The sequence below is a fragment of the Ciconia boyciana genome, chromosome 1, assembly GCF_034638445.1.
Source record: "Ciconia boyciana chromosome 1, ASM3463844v1, whole genome shotgun sequence".
Classification (NCBI taxonomy): Eukaryota; Metazoa; Chordata; class Aves; order Ciconiiformes; family Ciconiidae; genus Ciconia; species Ciconia boyciana.
In genome coordinates this window covers 138,850,005-138,866,139 of record NC_132934.1, presented here as the reverse complement: position 1 = coordinate 138,866,139, position 16,135 = coordinate 138,850,005, and the positions used below count along the sequence as shown (strand labels likewise).

At 38.6% G+C, this 16,135-nt stretch overlaps 1 protein-coding gene across 6 annotated transcripts in view; it reads left to right on the top strand.

Annotated features, from left to right (window-relative positions):
- Positions 1–16,135, top strand: part of WWC3 (WWC family member 3) — a 103,952-nt gene that overhangs the window by 29,162 nt on the left and 58,655 nt on the right. For all 6 annotated transcript variants that reach the window (XR_012040334.1, XM_072849499.1, XM_072849503.1 and 3 more), the window contains exons 2-3: positions 9,988–10,097; positions 14,978–15,181. Coding sequence is in view for 5 of the 6 variants with exons in the window: in XM_072849499.1 (XP_072705600.1) it covers positions 9,988–10,097; positions 14,978–15,181 (314 nt within the window). In the remaining variant the exon portion in view is untranslated. The remainder of the gene's footprint in view (positions 1–9,987; positions 10,098–14,977; positions 15,182–16,135) is intronic.

The window sequence follows — 16,135 nt, the reverse complement described above, 5'->3', positions numbered from 1 at the left end:
TTAGTCTAGCAAGGTCAGACTTAAGGGTAACAAGCTAGTCAGCAAATGCTGGCATAATCTTTCTGGATATAGGACATAAGAGGTTAGCGAGAGAATGTAGTAGATGGGAAGAGAGTTTTGAAGAACTTTACCCTTTTGCTTCTGCACTACTGGAGAGATAGCCAAGATACCTTAATAAACTAGAAATGAAAGAGGCAATGTAATAGTGAAGATGTGCTAATCTTTTTTGATATAAACTTGAAATGATCCTGCAAGAGTCTGCAGGAAGTATTCCACTGTACAATAGTGTCTTGCAGCATTTAAGACCATTTTAGTTACTTGTTATTGAGATGTAAAGCTTCTTTTGATGCCTCCTTTTCTTCTAACTTGGAACTTCTTGGGCTTGATTTTGGAGTTTTATGTCCCATTTTTGTTCCTTGTTGTCTGCTGCGGACCTCCCTTTTCCTGTCTGCTTCATTTTCTTCCTGCTTTGAACTTGTTCCATTATTCTTGTTCATGTGCAAAGGGCTTGTTACTAAGAATTTGCTGGTAAGGTCTCGGAGATGCACCTTTTCACCCTTGCTCAGATGACTTCCATTAGGAAAGTACAGGTGTTTCCTCCTCATCTGGTAGTTGCATACAGAAGTTCTGACCAGAAGTCAGAAGAGAGCAATTTTGTGTGTTGTATGCTTATGCTTACACACAAGCACATATAGTCTTCTGTGTAAGGGTGTAGCAACTCATCACCTCTCCCAGTGACTCTTCTATGGTGGTTTAGTTAACTGATGGGCAGGATTGTGGCCAAGTAAGCTAGTCAGAAATTTGAGTTCTCAAACTGGAAGAGTAATTGCAAAACTAAGGGTACAGCTGGCAAGCAGTTTGTAGAGACTGAACTGAACATAGAAATAGGCTTTAACATGTACTGAGGACGTAGAAATCTGAGAGCTGTGTGACTTGCTCTTCTCCAGCAGAAGATTGTGGAGTTGTGGTTTGCAGGATGGAAGAAATAAACAGATAACTGCAGGGCTGGCCTTTACTAACTAGGACCTTAATTACTGTTAGTATGTAGTTGGAAAACAGTTATTCACAGAAATTGGTGAAAAAGTTATAAACGTTGATTCAGAATCAGTGAAACTAGAACACTGCTTTACTTGCTCACTCTAAAGCTGTGCTGTGTCTGGACAGTGTCATGTTAGGCTTCTTACGCAGCTGGAAGAATTCAGCTTGCTTCTCAGATTCTGAAGTTCCCCATTCAATTTTCTGTATCTTTTCGTTCAGGCTTTTGATTTTTATCTGTTTGGGCTTTTTGAAGTCTCTCCCAATATGCAAGTCCTTGAGAAGATCTTGTAAATATTTAGAGATTTTGGGTAACAAAGGCAGCTTTATTAGAATCGGCAAAAGAAAAGTCATAAATATCTTGCATGTTACTGTTTCTAGCTAAGAACATATTCAGTACGAAGGCTCAATTTGACATCAGTTTAGTAGAACCATAGTCTCCTGATTTTCTCCCCCTTAACTGTCTTATCTGCAGCATATTCCTGATGCCCTCCTCTTATTGCTTATTCCCAGCTGCCATATGTAATTTTGTCTGTTTTCTGGTCTAGATGTCAAGTCACCTGCTGCCCAGACTGCCTTTCTTCAGCCAGCCCCTCCAGCAATTGCCTCTGCCCTGCCACTAATCTTAGGTTCTGGATGGTGGCTTTGTACAGTTGCCTGTAACTTTCGGCTATCTGTGCGTACACAAACAAAACACATTTTAGTGTTTTGTGGACAGTCTTACTTAACCCCTCTGCCCCCATTTTTTTATTGTTTATCCTCTGTAAAAAAAAAAAAAAAGTAGAAACAAAAACAGTTTTCTTAAAGTACCGACTTTTAACCCAGCTATGATTTTTGAAGGAGGAATTTTGGTCGTCTTGATGAAATGTGGGTACATTTTCAGCAAGAATTTCCCATAATATTTGTGTTCTGAATTTGGATATGGATCATAGCTGCTGTTAAGAAATGGATAGCTGCTTGGAAGACTTGGCTACTTGTGTGGAACCGTTTTAGCAGTTCCTGAGTAGCCAGACAAGTCATGCGAGTGCTGCAATTGGACATAGCATTTTATTTTATGTTTCAACATACTAAGCCAATATTTCTTAGCTGTTTTGGTTTTTGGAAGTATGATAAAGGATAAAAATAAAGGTATTTTATTTCTTTATTGTTGCTTGTTAGTAAATGTTTATTGTTTCTGGAATAGTGAAAGGAGGTTAGAGAGTGTTCTCAGGTACATTTCTTGTAGGTGTTTGTAGGCAATATAAACTTCTGTTACTTATTCTGAGTCAACAAATCGTATAGGTTATCTCTTACTCATACATGTAGCTTCACATACATTTTGCATCACAAAATCTAATTGTTCAGGGTTTTCATGGCCACCTGCCCTGTTAGCATTACATGTGACAGAAAATATGTTGTATATAATGAACAGTTTTCATCTAATACATGTATAATACCCTGCTCATAAGAAGAGTGTTAGTGAGATTTAAAAAAATGTAAAGGGACTGCCTAGCATGAAAAAGTGAATTATTTTTGGTTTGGAGTCAATTGATTCAATCTAGTGCACCACACAGGACGTGGTGATCTGAAATGCTGTAGGAAACGAAATCATTCCATTCAGGTTTTGGGTGCCAAGGTAGAGCGCTTTTGCATTCTGGTCATCTGCTGAGTTTTTATAACGTTATTTCTGTTTTTTCTCAATGTTTTTCTTCAGCGTGAGGTCACAAGAGAGGTAGATAGCTGATACCACTTACTTTTCTTGACCCACGTAAGCTCAGGTGGCTGTAAAATAAGGGCAGTTATGGACTGAGGAATAGGATGGCTGATGAAGTTACGCTCTATGCTGCCCTGTTGTACAGATGTTAGAGCTGCTTTTTAGCAGCTCCTGAAGCACTGTAGCTTAGAGTGGGGTTAAAAGGAACTGCCACCAGCTTGTTTGCTACGCTGTAAACGGTGGCAAACCATGTCTCAGGAGGTGGTGATCAACAAATAACTCACATATTTGTGGGATTGACATGCTTGTCAGCTGTCTCAGCATAGGTTGTCCAGGTTTGTAATGCCATGTGTTAAAGGCAGTTAGCACTTGTTTCCATTTAAAAAAAAAAAAAAAATAATAATGAACACACATTTTTCTCCACACTTAAAGATGTTGATTCATTACTGTAGCTGGCTAATGCTATCCTGTGCCTTCTGTTTTGCACACTGATGTATGCTGTGTTGGCTTATGTTACTATAAAATTAATTGAAGCAAATACACTGATTTGACACTATTAGCATGTGCTTATTTGCAGTTGTTTTAAAAAAAGAATGAAAATTACTGCAAAATACAGTGTGGTCTTAAAAAGAGTGAATTTCAAGTGACCTTTAGAAGAGCTGGTGCTGTTATTTCCTTGCTGTAGGGTAGCATTTTATTTCTAAGGGAAATGTATCCCAGCGATGACTCTGAATACAAGTTACCTTCTTTAAGTCTTTGTCCTGAGCACAGAATCTCATTTGTGTAATTTTCTGTCTGGCCATCTGTGTTGTAGATTTATTTTAATGAAGGATTGAGTAGATGTTCAGTAAGTTTTTTTGTTGTTTCCCCCCCTTCCCCCCCCCCCCCCCCCCAAACTCGAGGTTAAATTATGCAGTAAAATGAAGATACACCATTTGGATTAAGAAAAAAGTTACAAGGGATTTTTATGTTGAAAATATACATGTAGTTTGGTGAACTTTGTTGTACTTTTGACTAAGGAGTCAGTATATCATTTGCCAAACCTTATTTCAAAATCCAGCTCGTTTTTATGATTTGTCTACTTGAGGAGAGCTGAGTCCGTAATAGAGCGTGGACAGTGAGGAAAGCCATGGTGTACTCCAGAGTGCTGTAACAGGGGCTCCGGAGTTCGTGGTGGCATTTGCTGCAAACAGCTGGTGCCTGGCTGGTGTGTGCTGCCGTGCGCGCGGTGAGGCTGCGTGGGTCTAGCTGGTGCATGGCTGTTTCTGAACCGTGTAGGAAGCTCCTTGCTTCAGCAGCTGGGCAGTGTGTATGGGACGTGTCCCTGCCCTGCTTGGTGGGGTGGGAGGCAGTGGCTGCTGAGGAGGGGGGTGCTCTCTTCAGGGCAGCCTGCTTGGAGGAGCTGGGTGGGTTGGGGCTGCTGGGGGGTCGTGGCACAGCTGGGTGGCCACAGGCCCTCTCTGTGTCTCACAGAGAAGGTCCTGCAGGCCCGGGGTGTGCTGCTGCCCAGGCCTGAGCTATGGTGGTGGAGGATGTCCATGAAGTGCCTCCAGGACTGCAGTGTGACTTTTAAAAACAAAATGACAACAACGCCCCCATCCTCCCCCTCGGTGTAAAGAGCTCTTCTTGCCCATGTCTGTGAAACAACAAAAAAATCATCTTCCATTCCTGCTCAATTTCTTGGGGATTTTTTTGCTGTGCAGTTGGAGAGAATAAGAGCCATGATACAAGACAAGGGGATTAGTTGAATTTTATAACAGTGACTGTAACTTAAATTCATGTTTGAAAGGAGGTAAGAAAAAAATGTTTGGCTGAAAGCTTTTAAGTGTGTGCATGATTTCTCATTTTGCCTTCTCTCTTTCTTGCCTTGTGACACTTCAGTAATATACTCAGTGTAATACTTTACTTTGGATAAACTATTGCTAGATTTATCAGAATGTTTAATTCTTTTCTAGTTATACTGTTACTCATTTTTAAATTGCCTGGTATTTTTCAAATCCATAATGTGTTTCCTAGCCTGTAATTCACATTTGTCAGGCAAAACCATCTATCCCATTAGATGGCTATTCAGACTGAGATCAGATTTAAGAGAATGTTTCTCCTAATTGTCTGTTGAGGAGTATCAAATTTTATTAGACATTTTATGCCTCTGCTGTTGGACCTGACCAAAATCAGGAACAAAAATAAAAGCACTGCTGGCAGTTGCTATTCTTGCATCCTTCCCTCTGTCTTCCCTACAAATGGTGGCTTTTCTTCAGAACTTGGTGGTTCTTTTTAATAATTAGCCCTCGTGGTTAGTGCTTTCCTCTTAATCCAGGTGCACTTTGGAAGATAATGTGACCCTGGATGTAGTTTAGGCATCTAGACGTTGTCTGAGAGATGGCAGCTAGTTTGCAGTGGCCTTTCTACTTTGGAAACACCTTTTCGATTTCCTGTTCAAGATCTTGCAAAAACAGGCTCTGTTTGTCTTAACTTCCCCTGGGAGGAACTAAATTTTGCTCAATTAGACCTAGGGATTTCAAGCAGCCAGGGCCCTCTGATGTGGTATCAGGGCCATGGGAAGACTGAGGATCTTATCTAATATTTTCTGATGCCTCGTGTTTTTATGATCCGGTTCTGTTTTTGAAAATCCATGACAATGAAATTGCTGCCCCACGCTATTGGTCTAACTGTGTTTTGAACAAGAGTCGAAGTATGCTTTTCTTTAAAACCAGAAGTGTTCCTTTATTATTTAAAGGTTGAGGTTTTCTGGGGGTTGAAATTAGATTCTGTTAACAAAGTATACTAAAGCTGAGAGCAGTTCTGCAGTAATTTATATAAAATAATATTTAGCCATTGCCTTTTGCTGTCTTCTTTCCTTCCCACCCACTCCCTGCCATGAACTGATGCATACAAGAAATATCTGTTGTTGCTGCATATTCAGAAAGCTGTAGTAATGTATTCTGGAATCCTTCTGTGTATGGGTAATGGATAAAGAGATGAAATAAGTATGCAAGGAGGAGGAGAAACACCTCTTAGTCAGAAACAGTTTTATTGAACTGTTCGGTTTTATTTTGTAGTTTGATTTCTGTATTCTAACTGTTTAGCTTGGTAATTGATGCAGAGGAAATAGTAATAAAACTTGAGTTTTCAGATATGTCTGTTTTATTGCATGCAAATACCAGACTTCCATTTCTTCTTAATGAAAACATTTAATTTGGGCAGAGTTAGAGGTGACAGATCCAAGGCGCATGACAATGCTCAAAGATTTTTCTCTCAGCTTGGTGTGCGGGATTTGGGTTATGGAAGCTTTCTTATGTGTTTCTGTATTTGCTTTTGGAGGGTTCAGAGTCACAAAAGATTGGGTGCCTAATGACTGAAGAGCATCATTACTTTTGGAAAGGATAAATGTTTCAAGATAACGAAGAATCAGCAACTCAGTTAATCTGAAGTTATGGTTGGCTCTTTGACATATGCAAAATTGGCCCCCATGGACGACTGTCACTTGTACCTGGGCTGTAGATCCAGTGGCCGCAACCAGTTAATGTTGTAAAGTGGTCCCAGAGGAATTCTGTCTTCAGCTGGAAGTTCAGAACCTTCTTATTACTGTCTACCAGTTGTCGCAGGGGGGACAGGAGATAACCACTGGTGACAGATAAAATGCTTTAGTTATTCCTTACTACTGTGAATAGCATAGTTCAGGGCAGCCTTGGTTTTTATATAATTAAAGATGGCAGCATTTTTATTTTGTCTGTCTTTATAATGCTTCAAAAAGTTTTTTGTCTGTACTTTGATTCTTTGAAATATTTTAACAGATGTATGTGTGTGCTGGTTTTGGCTGGGATAGAGTTAATTTTCTTCACAGAAGCTAGTATGAGGCTGTGTTTTGAATTTGTGCTGGAAACAGTGTAGATAATAGAGATGTTCCAGTTACTGCTGAGCAGTGCTTACACAGAGTCAAGGCCTTTTCTGCTTCTCACACCACCCAACCAGCGAGTAGGCTGGGGGGGCACAAGGAGTTCGGAGGGGACACAGCGGGGACAGCTGACCCCAACTGCCCAAAGGGATATTCCATACCATATGATGTCACGCTCAGCATATACAGCTGGGGGAAGAAGAAGGAAGGGGGGGGGGTCGTTCGGAGTGATGGCATTTGTCTTCCCAAGTAACTGTTACGCATGATGGAGCCCTGCTTTCCTGGAGATGGCTGAACACCTGCCTGCCTGTGGGAAATAGTGAATGAATTCCTTGTTTTGCTTTGCTTGTGTGCCTGGCTTTTGCTTTCCCTATTAAACTGTCTTCATCTCAACCCACGAGTTTTCTCACTTTTACCCTTCCGATTCTCTCCCCCATCCTATTGTGGGAGGAGCGGGCAAGCGGCTGTGTGGTGCTTAGTTGCTGGCTGGGATTAAACCACGACAACTTGTAGCTTGTACAGTTATTTATATAAAAGCAGAAAAGACCTGTCCTATTTTACAGTGCTTAAGCTAATTAAAAAAACCTCAGAGGATAAAGCAGTATTTTCAGAAGATACTTAATTTCAGCAATCTACTGTTGTAATTTGTGGTCAACCTCCAATATCCATATCTGCATCTGTTCCATTCTGTTGCTGTTATTCTGGAAACCCTTAGTTTCCCCAACTGGAAAAAAAATAATCTTGTCCTCAGAGCTGTGCTGGTTAAACCAGAAATGTATTTTTTCAGTTGACTTAGTTAAACCAGTGCAAAACACAGGGAGAAACTTCCAGTTCTTAGTTAAAGCTTTGCATGTTTTGTCCTAGATGAATAGAATGAAGAAGGTTCAAGCGACATAGATATAAATGTGACTGAATTCAGAATCAGTGTGATGTTATGCTTTGTCTGAAGGAATCCAGTTTGCAGTAACTTTTTGAATATAGTTTAAAATTATCAACGTCATGTTAATAATGGTCTGAATATCTGGAAGACAGCTTTTTATGTGTTCTTTTTCTTACAGGGTTTCCTTCAAAACCATTAATTAAACTATTCATGCATGCTTTATAACATTGGAATGAAAACCGGTTAGACCAGATGCATTGGCTTTCTTCAGTCTCCCTTTTTCAGAAAGTGAGCGTTGTCCTTGTCCTGGAAGTCTGAGCCCTGGTGGGATCACAGGGAGCATTGAATTAAAGTTCTTGTAGTGTGAAGGGTTAGAGTATCATGTGCAGGTTTTATTTAGGAATAAAGGATGAGGGTGTGTTTGTATAACAGGCAAGCATCTCTCGTAACTCATTCCAAAGAAAATCTTGTCTATAGTGTAGTAATTTAGGAGCCAATGTCTAGACTACTTTGAGAAACTGTAAACATGATGTCTTCAGAACAAAACCATGATAGTTTAAGAAAAAAATGCTGCATGTTATATTTTTAATATTTGACTGAATTCCAGGGAGATCAGAAGTATTTTGGCAATATTTGGTCTGCCTGACTGCTAGATGAATTACTGAAAGAATGCGTTTGCCAGTCCATAGTAACATTTTCTTTCTTGAACACAGCAGCTTCCGATTTGCATGATTACATGATGTAAACTATATATTTGTCAGTAATGGAAAATTTTTACTTTAAATAGGGGTGCACAAGTTTATGTACATCTTCATCTTATTAAACTGTTTATACATGTTTGAGAGTCCATAGCATATGATCAAGCTCTTTATTATTTGACCTGAATAACTTGATCTTTGTACTGTTGTACAGAGCTGTTCAAACATTACATTTAAGCTAGTGAGGATTTTTTTTTTTATTCTACTACAGTTAATTTTGAACACTTTAATCTCAAGAATACTAAAATAGTTTTACGAGGCAGGTAAATTTGCTTTTTGCTGTATGTGAAGTTATGTGCTTTTTGTTAGTGGTTGAGTGGTGTGCTTACTGGACCATTGGAATAGCTAGAATGTAGCCATAGTAGCATTTCCATCATTTGAAGTCTTTACCATTGGATTCTTCTGGTTGGTTTTGTTTTGGGGTGGGGAAGGACTTCCAGTTCAAAGACAGACATATTTTAGTTCAGACAAAGTTATTGTTTTATACAGGTGGTACCAGATGACGTGCAATTACCAGTCCCAATGATCTCTCTATTCCACAGTGTATTTGTAAGCATAGTCCAAATCTGGTGTCAGGAAACCTTAATTGGGTATTATAACATATGAACGGAATTTCCATTTTACGCCAGACAGTATGATGCCACAGGTTATGCTGAACATAAGTCAGTCCCTAAATTAATGCATGTGTTTAATCTTTGCAAAGCTGTCATCATTCTGGGTATTGGAAATGCCTCAACAAATAAACGTTGAAGGTGTTGGATCTATATCCCATGTATAATTGAAATGACTATACTAATAGCTTTTCTGTAAAAGGGCTTTTATGGCAGCTTTTAGAGGAAAACATTATCTTAGTGGCTAAGTAACGATTAAAATGATGATTTTGGAAATAGACATGATTCAACTGAATGTTAAGGATTTTTTTATTTGCACCATTTGTTCTTCCTTGTTTTTTTATATACCTTGATGTTCTAGAACAGCATTGATTTAGAGTCTTTCTGTAGAATTTGTAACCCAGTATTTTCAACATTCCTGTCAATACTGAAACTGCTGTTTTGGTTTTCTATTACCCACTCATCTATCAAGAGTTTGCCTAGCAAGGGATGTGATATTTTAAGCTGCTAGATAGTAATGCTGTTACTTATTAGTTACTATTTCTGCTCTAATGGCTTCAGAATTCTTTAGACATATTTGTTTGTGTCTCTTCTTTTTGAGGGAGAGGAAGTAATTTGGATGAGTCTGGACCAAGAGAATATAATTAATAGTTGGAAATGTATAATTGAAAAGAGGAGAAATCTTTTATATAGCACGTTCTTGAAATTTTATTTCATTTTTTTAAGGACTAACAATATACTGCTTTGACACCTTAGAGAAGTTAAAGCCTATAAAGCTTCTAGCAATTTTTAGCAGTCGTGAACTCCAGCTTCACGTTTGTGTTCTTTGCAATATGGGAGAAAAACTGGCAGGACTGCATGCCATTGTAATTAAACTGTTAAACATAGAAACTTGAAGGGAGAAGCTTGTCTCGCCTGTTCGGGGAGTATCTGTCAGCATATTTAAATGAAATTTTATTTTGAAATTGTGTGTTTGTAATTATTAGCACATTCCTAAGCAGTGTAACTAGTTTGTGATCAAATGATGGAGGTATCTTCAAAACATGTAATAACATTCATTGCACTGTAAACTCTGTGCCTTTTGTATTTATTTGTGTTATTTTTATTTTTCACAGGATTACAAAGCCATTGACATTTGCTGACTGTGTCGGTGATGAGCTTCCTTTAGGATGGGAAACTGTTTACGATCAACAGATTGGAGTTTATTATATGGACCATATAAATCGTGAGTAGATGAATGACTATTTTTAGAAACTCTAGCAAGCTGATGTTTCTAGCAAGCAATTCTAGCAAGCTGATGATGCTAACCTTGTTTCCAATACCATTTATGCTCCTTATGCTACAGTGAGAAAATGTATGCAAGTAATTTCTTGCCGTATTTGTTTTCTCAACTTTCAAATGGGAGCACAATCATTCTTCCATTTGTAAAGAATTTTACAAGCTATGATTTGACCTATATTGTGTAAAACTATTTTGTTTTGCTTTGTCATACTGTGGGGTATCAGTAATTTTGTTGTTGCTTTTTGTCATATGTCAATTAAGATGATTTTCATGCTATACTCTTCTATTTCCTATTTTTCCAGTCATCAATGGTTCACTCTTCCATACTGAAAAACAAAATACATTCTGAGAGAAAAGTGCTGATTTTTAATTAGAAGCACTATGAAATACAATAATCGCATCCTCTCTTAAGCAATGTATGTTTTATGCTTTAATACAGTACAAAGTGCTATCAAAAAGACAACAGATGTCCCTTTTGGAGACTAAGAGGGAGACATTTCCAACATTTTCCCTTTTGGACTATTGCTGAGCTTTGTATCGCCACTGTCTGGCATATTTGCCAGTTCTAATTTTAAAAAAAGTCTTATCTTTACAGCTTTGTACTACTGCTGCTGTTACTGTTGTGCTGCTATCATTAAGCTTCTTATCACCAATGAGTGAATGCTTTCAATATTGTGGGAATTGGCAGTTGGCAGGGAGGGAGAAAAGAAGAAAGTAGTTATATGGGCTATCACAGCAATGGTAAATAGTATAATCTGCAAAAACAACCTCAATACTATCTACTTGAAATCTAGTCAATTAAAAAATAAAAGTGTAGAAATAGTTTTTGGCTTCCTGCCATCATTGGAATTACTTGTGTATTGTGGTTTCACAATTACTTATTAAAAAAAAAAAAACAAAAACAAAAAAAACCCAGAATAACAAATGTTCCCATGATATTGTTTGACCCGCACAGGCACTTACTTGTTGTGAAATTAACAAAGATCACAAATTAAATAATAAACTGTAAAGAGCTGTTAATGCACTGATCACAAGAATAGATAGCTGAGACAATTGAAAGGCAATAAATACAGACAGTTAGGTAATTCTTAAAATAACTCTGTTTAAAAGAAGCAGTAGCTTAATGATTGCTGTTTAAACTGTCATGGTAACTTCTATTAAACTTCAACATTAGTTAGTGTTGAAGTTTAATAAAAAGTGAGGTTTACATCGGAGTATAGTAACGGAGTGCACTTGCACCAACATATGTACATGTGTGTGAATGCACATACTAAAGAAAAATACAAACGAGGATATCTCCACTCTTTTTTCTTGAACTTTGTAAAAGGCTTTAGGAGTCCCTATAGATAATAAGTAGAATGTGAACTCCCATCGCAATGCTGTGACTAAAAAAGCTACTAAAGCATTCTACTGATAGGCATTTTTGATAGGAATAACAATCGCCATCACATGCAAAAGAAATCACTCCCTTTTGCTTTTCAGACTTTGTTATTAGCTGCTTTACTACAGACATCAAGTTTGAACTTACAGGAAGGATATTAATCATTGTAGGCATGTCAGATCTGGCTTGCATTTTTTTCTGTGCAATTGAGAGCAAAAACTGTAGAAGAGAGTCTTCGCAGAGAGAAATCGAATTCCCAAATGCTCAATGGGAAGGCACAGAAAGAGAAGATTAATATAAATGGGTCTGGGAAAGTAAAGCTAATCATATTAGGAATTAAAAGAAGGTAATATATGAACAGAGGGATAGAAACATTATAGGGGCAGTGCTGCACTGAGTGAAAGGAATCATTCTGCAATTAACAAGGTTGCAAAATTTGTCTCTTTCATGATAACTAATTACTTGCAGCCCGCAGATATTATCCTAAATGGTAATTCAACCGTCACAGCAAAATGGGTTTGTCACCCTTAGGCTCATACAGTGCTTGCATATACAAGCAAGATTTATATTCAGAGGGAAGACAGAGTTGGTATTATAGCTGGATAATCATTATTCAAAAATTAGTAGGATACTCAGTCCAGTTTTAAACTGTGGACAACAAAGGTACCTATCGAGACTGCATTAATGTCCTTTGTAGAAGTGAGAACTAATGAGTAGACAATCATGTGCATCATGAGATGGAGTCAGGCAAGTGGCAGAGATGGTGGAGGAACTGAAGAAATGTTTTTCTGAAATGAGTCCCTTACATTGTATTCTGAACTATGTCTAAAATACTTGGAATGGCAACTTCCACGTGAAAACATTCGGACTGCCTTTTGTGGCTGGCCAGGTTAAGTGTTTTATACAGCATTGGAGTTCTGTGTTAATTGACAAAACAGTTAGAAGTGCTCCGGTTTCAAGAAATACTGTGAGAAAATGCAAGGGATAATTCAAATAGAGTTTTTCTAAAGTTATGCTTACCAGGGACCTCTCACGCTTTGTGCACTGTCTCAAGCTTTTTGCCCTTGCACCTTTTAAAAGAAAACAGTAATACATCTGATTTTTCTAAGCCTCTTGCTATGTTTTGTTTACCCAGAAAGTAATAAAAAGATTTCTAGGCAATAACTTTCCATTTATATTGAAAAATCCCAGGAATAGAGGAATCTTCTGTAAATCTCAATGGTGCTTCCAACCCTGATCTCCATCTTGTTCTGTAAATTCAGTACTTTGTTGACACCCTTACTAAGCTGCTCTTGGCTCTTGTCCAACCATTGCTTAAAAAGCCTGGCGGCTGCCAGCCGCAGAATTCCTTTCCCTCCTCCTCAGAGTCTTGGGAGCCTTTGAAGTCTCCTTTAACCAGTTGGGCATTCCCCAGTGAGGGAATAATATATTCTCTGCATTTGTCGGGGGCTGTTCTTGAATTACTGTAGGGTTTTTTTAGGTTTTTTGTTTAGGTTTTTTTTTTTTTAATAAATTGGTTATAAAGAAATGAAGTGAATTTTATCTTTTATCATACAACATAGCTTTAGTTTTGTTGTTACATGGCAAACTTGTGTAGAAATCCAGGGCAAAGTGAAGCCTCTGTACTTTATAAAACAGAAGAGAATGTCACTACTGTACTGAAGAAGTTTTCTGCCTCAGGAGAATGTTGCTAGCTTTTGAGAAGGCTTCTGAAATAATTTGATAAGAGATGCAGTGCCCTGTAGTATAGGACCTCAGAAGCTTAATGTGTGATACAACCTAACATTTTAGCCTTGGCTGTTGATTGAGATTAGAACTATTAATTTCTTATTCAAAAAGAGACACTTAACTAGGATCCAGCTTTTCTGTCTCGTAAATATTTATTTTCTGCATAGTTTCCGTAGGGGATTAGCAGTTTTAGGAATGTTAAATTTGCACAGATTTCAGGAATACTTATGGACAGATGAGATAGCATTGCACATTATCGTGCCCTCAGTAAATTACGGGCTGCAATGTGAACTCTGTTTTCTTCTGCTTGCCCTGCATGCAAGAGAGGGATTTACAGAGACTGGAACAAGCCACACCACATCCTGTCTTGGGCTGCAGAGGTAGTTTGGGGGCATTGGAGCCAGAAGGTGCTGCTGGGAATCAAGGGTCCCTGGGATGTGGGGACAAATTGCAGAACTATAGGCACTATCTTTCTACTGTTGCAATGTGAGGAGTTGCGGGGAGAGAAAAGTTATAGCTGTTGAGAGAAAAGGTTATTAGCAACCTAATATACAAGTCTGTTGGAAGTACTGTTCATACATGTGCTTCGTGTTTTTGTTTATGTACTTTTCAGATGATTCTCAAATGGTAGAGCTACTAGCATGACCTTGACACCGCTAGAGTTCTTAGTGTGTTGGGCTCAATCTTTTATAGTTTCTTATTTCATCACCGACACCAATATGCTGAATTATATACACAAGATTAATACAAAACATAACTGGCTTTCATCTCTTGTGAGAAACAAAGCTTGGAAAAAATTACTAGGTGCTTACCTCCTGACTGTGCTGCAGGTTATGCCACTGCTTTGAACACTGACATTGCATCTGCAGCAACTTCTTGCTGGTAGAGCCTCAATCATCAGAAATTAACATTTGCTTAAACATGAAACTTTACATGGGCATCCTCATGTAAAACATATTTGCTAGCTTGAGCATCAGCACAAAAAGAAAACAAATGAACCAATAATTTTTTTGGATTGTAATGCATGTGTCCCCCTCAAATGTCTTTGCAACTGCAAAGAGATTGCTGTATGTTAATAACTTTGAAAATCGGTATATACGGGAAAGATTTTTGTACTGGAAACCTATTTTTGATTTGTGTTTGAATACGAACTGTTCTAAACTCTGGAAAGAAAAAGCATGAGAGTGCTGTTTCTTAAGACAAAGAAAAGAAGCCATTTAAATGCTTTTATGGATTTGAGATTAGAATGCTAACTTTTCTATTGAATGACCTTATTCTTCTTAATTACGCAGGGGAGGTCACTGACCTTTCAGGATGTTATACTTGTGAAGTTGTACGTAGTATCTTAAGGTTGTTCCAACCATTTGTAGAGTTATGGGTTAAGCATTGAGATACCTTTCACTCTCCTACATGGTTCTGGCTTTTTAGGTAGATCTCGGAATTTTCAAGTTGGCTATGAGGGAAGGTTAGAGCCAAAACACTGTTTTCTTTGGGTTTGCTCTAGTTTGTAAAGAAAATAAAATTTAAATGCCTTTTATATTTGAAAGGGCTTTTCCTGTTCTTCCACTCTGCATCCTTCCTTCTTCTCATCCAGGCTGGAGTGATTTTGAGCACTGTAGCGTTACATGTGCTAGTTGAGAACAGACCTTAACAAAATAAATTGTATTTTGTGGGATAAAGTGTCTTAATTTTTTTTTTTTTGCTTTTCTCCTTAGAGCTCACACAAATTGAGGACCCGAGGGAGCAATGGAGAAGGGAGCAGGAACGCATGCTAAAGGAATATTTAATAGTTGCCCAGGAGGCACTCAATGCCAAGAAAGAGATTTACCAAATAAAGCAGCAACGTTTTGAACTAGCCCAAGAAGAATATCAACAATTGCACAAAATGTGTGAGGATGACAGCCGTTCTTATGCCAGCTGTGAGTTTACTAGTCTTTTCTTGATTTACCCACCGGCCTCCCACAACATGTGGTGTAGGAAATAGTGTGAAGTGTTTCCATCACCTGGTTCTCCTCTGTAGTCAGGATCTTCATTCAGAAGTGAGGTGCTATCCTTTGATTCTGCTTGCTCAGGGACTTCCATTTCCTGTTAGGTCTATTAGAATATGCCTTTTTAATGTTAAACAGGGATATATCCCAGCTAGCATCTCTAGCCATCTTGGAGCCAGCCATAGTGATGCTTCATGCCAGGCAACAAAGACAAGACTGAATGTTGCTGGACCAGCCACCTACTTGCACTCCTAAATTCATAGATGATTCCACCCTTGATGTTGGGGGGAACCATCAGCTTAGGGGAAGCCTTCTGCAGGCCCATGATTGGTTTATCGGCTTTATAAAGAGTTAGGGACAAGGTGTTGTGGTCAAGAGTACCTCTGACCACGAAGTAGGAAGCAGTGTTTCATTAGTGCATCTCATTCTTGAATGTCAGCCTCTGATCTTAATGCTGGTGGTATAGGTCATAGAGCCTTGATTTCCTGCCCTTTTCATTCTTCAGATGTCTCTGGTAGCTTGGAATAGATGATACACTTTTTCTGAAATCTGAAGTTGTTGCACCGCTGTCGTGGCTGTTGGCTGGTGCAACAGGAAAAGGTGTCTTTGCTAGAGCCAGAACAGTCTAGTTCAAAGAATTGTATCCAATGGATATAGCCACCAGCCATGTGGAAACGCAGTGGAGTTTCACTGCATTGGTGGCTTTTCAGTGGGCGCCATGTGTACAGCCATTGTTTAACTGCAGGATTTGCTGGTAAATGCCAAGTACTCGATAAGTATGGGAAGCTCTGCTTAGCCCTTTCTGAAAATGTTCAAGAAACCTGACTGTGGAGGGGGGAGTTAAAGCAGGCATGTGGATAGAAGTGTTTAGCTACTGATCCAGTG